At 47.7% G+C, this 2,015-nt stretch overlaps 1 protein-coding gene across 1 annotated transcript; it reads left to right on the forward strand.

Annotated features, from left to right (window-relative positions):
- Nucleotides 1–22: 22 nt before the first annotated feature.
- LOC112080194 (uncharacterized) lies at nt 23–2,001 on the forward strand (the record flags this gene model as incomplete). The annotated part of the gene is made up of 3 exons (XM_024145949.1): nt 23–438; nt 583–607; nt 772–2,001. Coding segments are annotated over exons 1-3 (1,460 nt in total), but the record flags the coding sequence as incomplete, so codon positions are not given.
- Nucleotides 2,002–2,015: the final 14 nt, after the last annotated feature.

Below are 2,015 nucleotides of genomic sequence, written 5' to 3' on the forward strand. Positions count from 1 at the left end.
TCCCTAAAACGTTTGTGTGCATTTTGTCTGGGAGAACGGACTGTGGCTTGGAGGCAGAATTGACAAAGACTGTATCACTTGAGCTTGGCAAACCGCTACTGTCGCTTCTATCATCTTTCAAATCTCAGACATGCACAAGAAGCAGTACAAGTTCAGAACCATCACTTTTTCAAAGATCCTACCTCAGAGTAGACGATTCCACAGTAGAACAATTCAGTGCTTTTCAGGAGATAATGACTGCTTTGTCACGTCTTTCCTTATCTGATAAAGTTATGTCTGCTTGGACTGGTCTAATAGACATGACATTTCCTGCGATAGTGACATATGGTTCAGAATTCATATTGACGTTTCTCCAAACCCCAATGGATTATGTAAAAATAGCACTGCAATTTGGAATTGCAATGCCCGCTCTGGACCAAAATGAACAATGTCAGCAAGGTTTGTCAGTTTTTTGTTTTCTACTTGCACTTTCTTTATGTTAAGTTATGAATGTAATGTATACCGTTTTTAGACACTGTTTGTATTGTACATTTGCAGTATTTTATGTAATGTGTATTTAATGCCCTGCCTTTTTTTGTATAGGGGATCTAAAGCAGCTCCTGATGTGGTAAGCTGACAATGATGTGTGGAACCTTTCCTCTGTGAAACCTTTCATGTGATACCCTGAGATAAACATCATGGAAATGTTATGATGGATTCATTCTTATATTTCTTTCCACTGACAGAGGAATATGACCTCCCATATCCTTTCTAACTGACTGTTTTATTCAGGGGTATACGTCACAATGTGAGCTGGTCCCTTGGTGACTCCATCTTGGATATGTTCCTGGCTCCAGAATCAACGCTGTGCAGCTACCCAGGCCCAGACTGCCAGAGCCTCCCCACAGTCTCCTTCAGCCGTACCCTCAAAGCGGTAGAGGACAACCCCACTGCCCTGCTGAGGTGTGACCACGACAACTTAGCCCGTTTCAACGACACCCTGTGCGCTGACATCATCACAGTGGGCCTACAGAGCTCCTCAACACTTTCCACTTTCTGCAACGCTCTGAGCATCCTGAACCCCACTGAGGTGGAACAGGTGTGGAGTAACACCTGTCGTGTTATCCAGGCTCTACTGTTGCCCGTCCTGGAGGACAGGTCTGACTGCAGTGGGGACATCCCGGCCCCGCCTCCCCCAGGCCCACGGGTCTCAAGATCGCTCAGCCTCAGCCAGCTGCTGTGCAACTACGGCAACTGGACCAATGCTAGTGACGTGGACGCAGGCCTGGTGACACTGTGTAGTGAAAATGACAGGCAAGAATTCATCCTAGCGGTGTGCAGCAATATCCAGCTAATGCAGGCATTGATGAACAACAATCCTAACAATAGCTGGCTGTGGAATTTCTGTGTGAACTCCTCTGATGGATACATGGTGAGTCAGTTCTGTAGGTATCAGACCTGGACGGCGGAGACAGTCGACCCAACCATGGTGGCCGTCTGCTGGGACCAGGACAAGGAGAGGCTGATGATCCTCCTCTGTCAGAACCTGGACTTGTTCACTGTTGTGTTTTCCCATGTTGACAACAACTGGCTGCAGCTGAACTGTACAGAGGCTCCGACACAGCCAGATATAAACTCTCTGGTGGCGGCTTCCTGCCAGTACTCAGAATGGCAAAACGTGATGGAAATCACCATAGAGATGATATCCATGTGCATCCAGAATGATGACAAGGGTTTTGTACTGGAGGTGTGCGCCAATGCCACATTTCTGAATGAACTGCTCCATAATAGTGCTACTGTATGGGTTGGAGAATACTGCACTGTCTCCCTTAACTCTCCACCCACCAACCYGCCTGTGGTGTTCAGCATCCCAGACTGGTGCAACTATGATAAGTGGAGCAAGGTGCTGGTGGACCCGTCAATGGTGGAGCTCTGCTGGCGACACGACCAGATGGGTTTTAATAAGAACGTGTGCTGCAACATGCCCCTGTTTGAGAAGCTCACCTTAGAGCCCCAGAACGAGTGGCTCATGTCTG

Source organism: Salvelinus sp. IW2-2015, unplaced genomic scaffold (assembly GCF_002910315.2).
Source record: "Salvelinus sp. IW2-2015 unplaced genomic scaffold, ASM291031v2 Un_scaffold12726, whole genome shotgun sequence".
Taxonomy (NCBI): Eukaryota; Metazoa; Chordata; class Actinopteri; order Salmoniformes; family Salmonidae; genus Salvelinus; species Salvelinus sp. IW2-2015.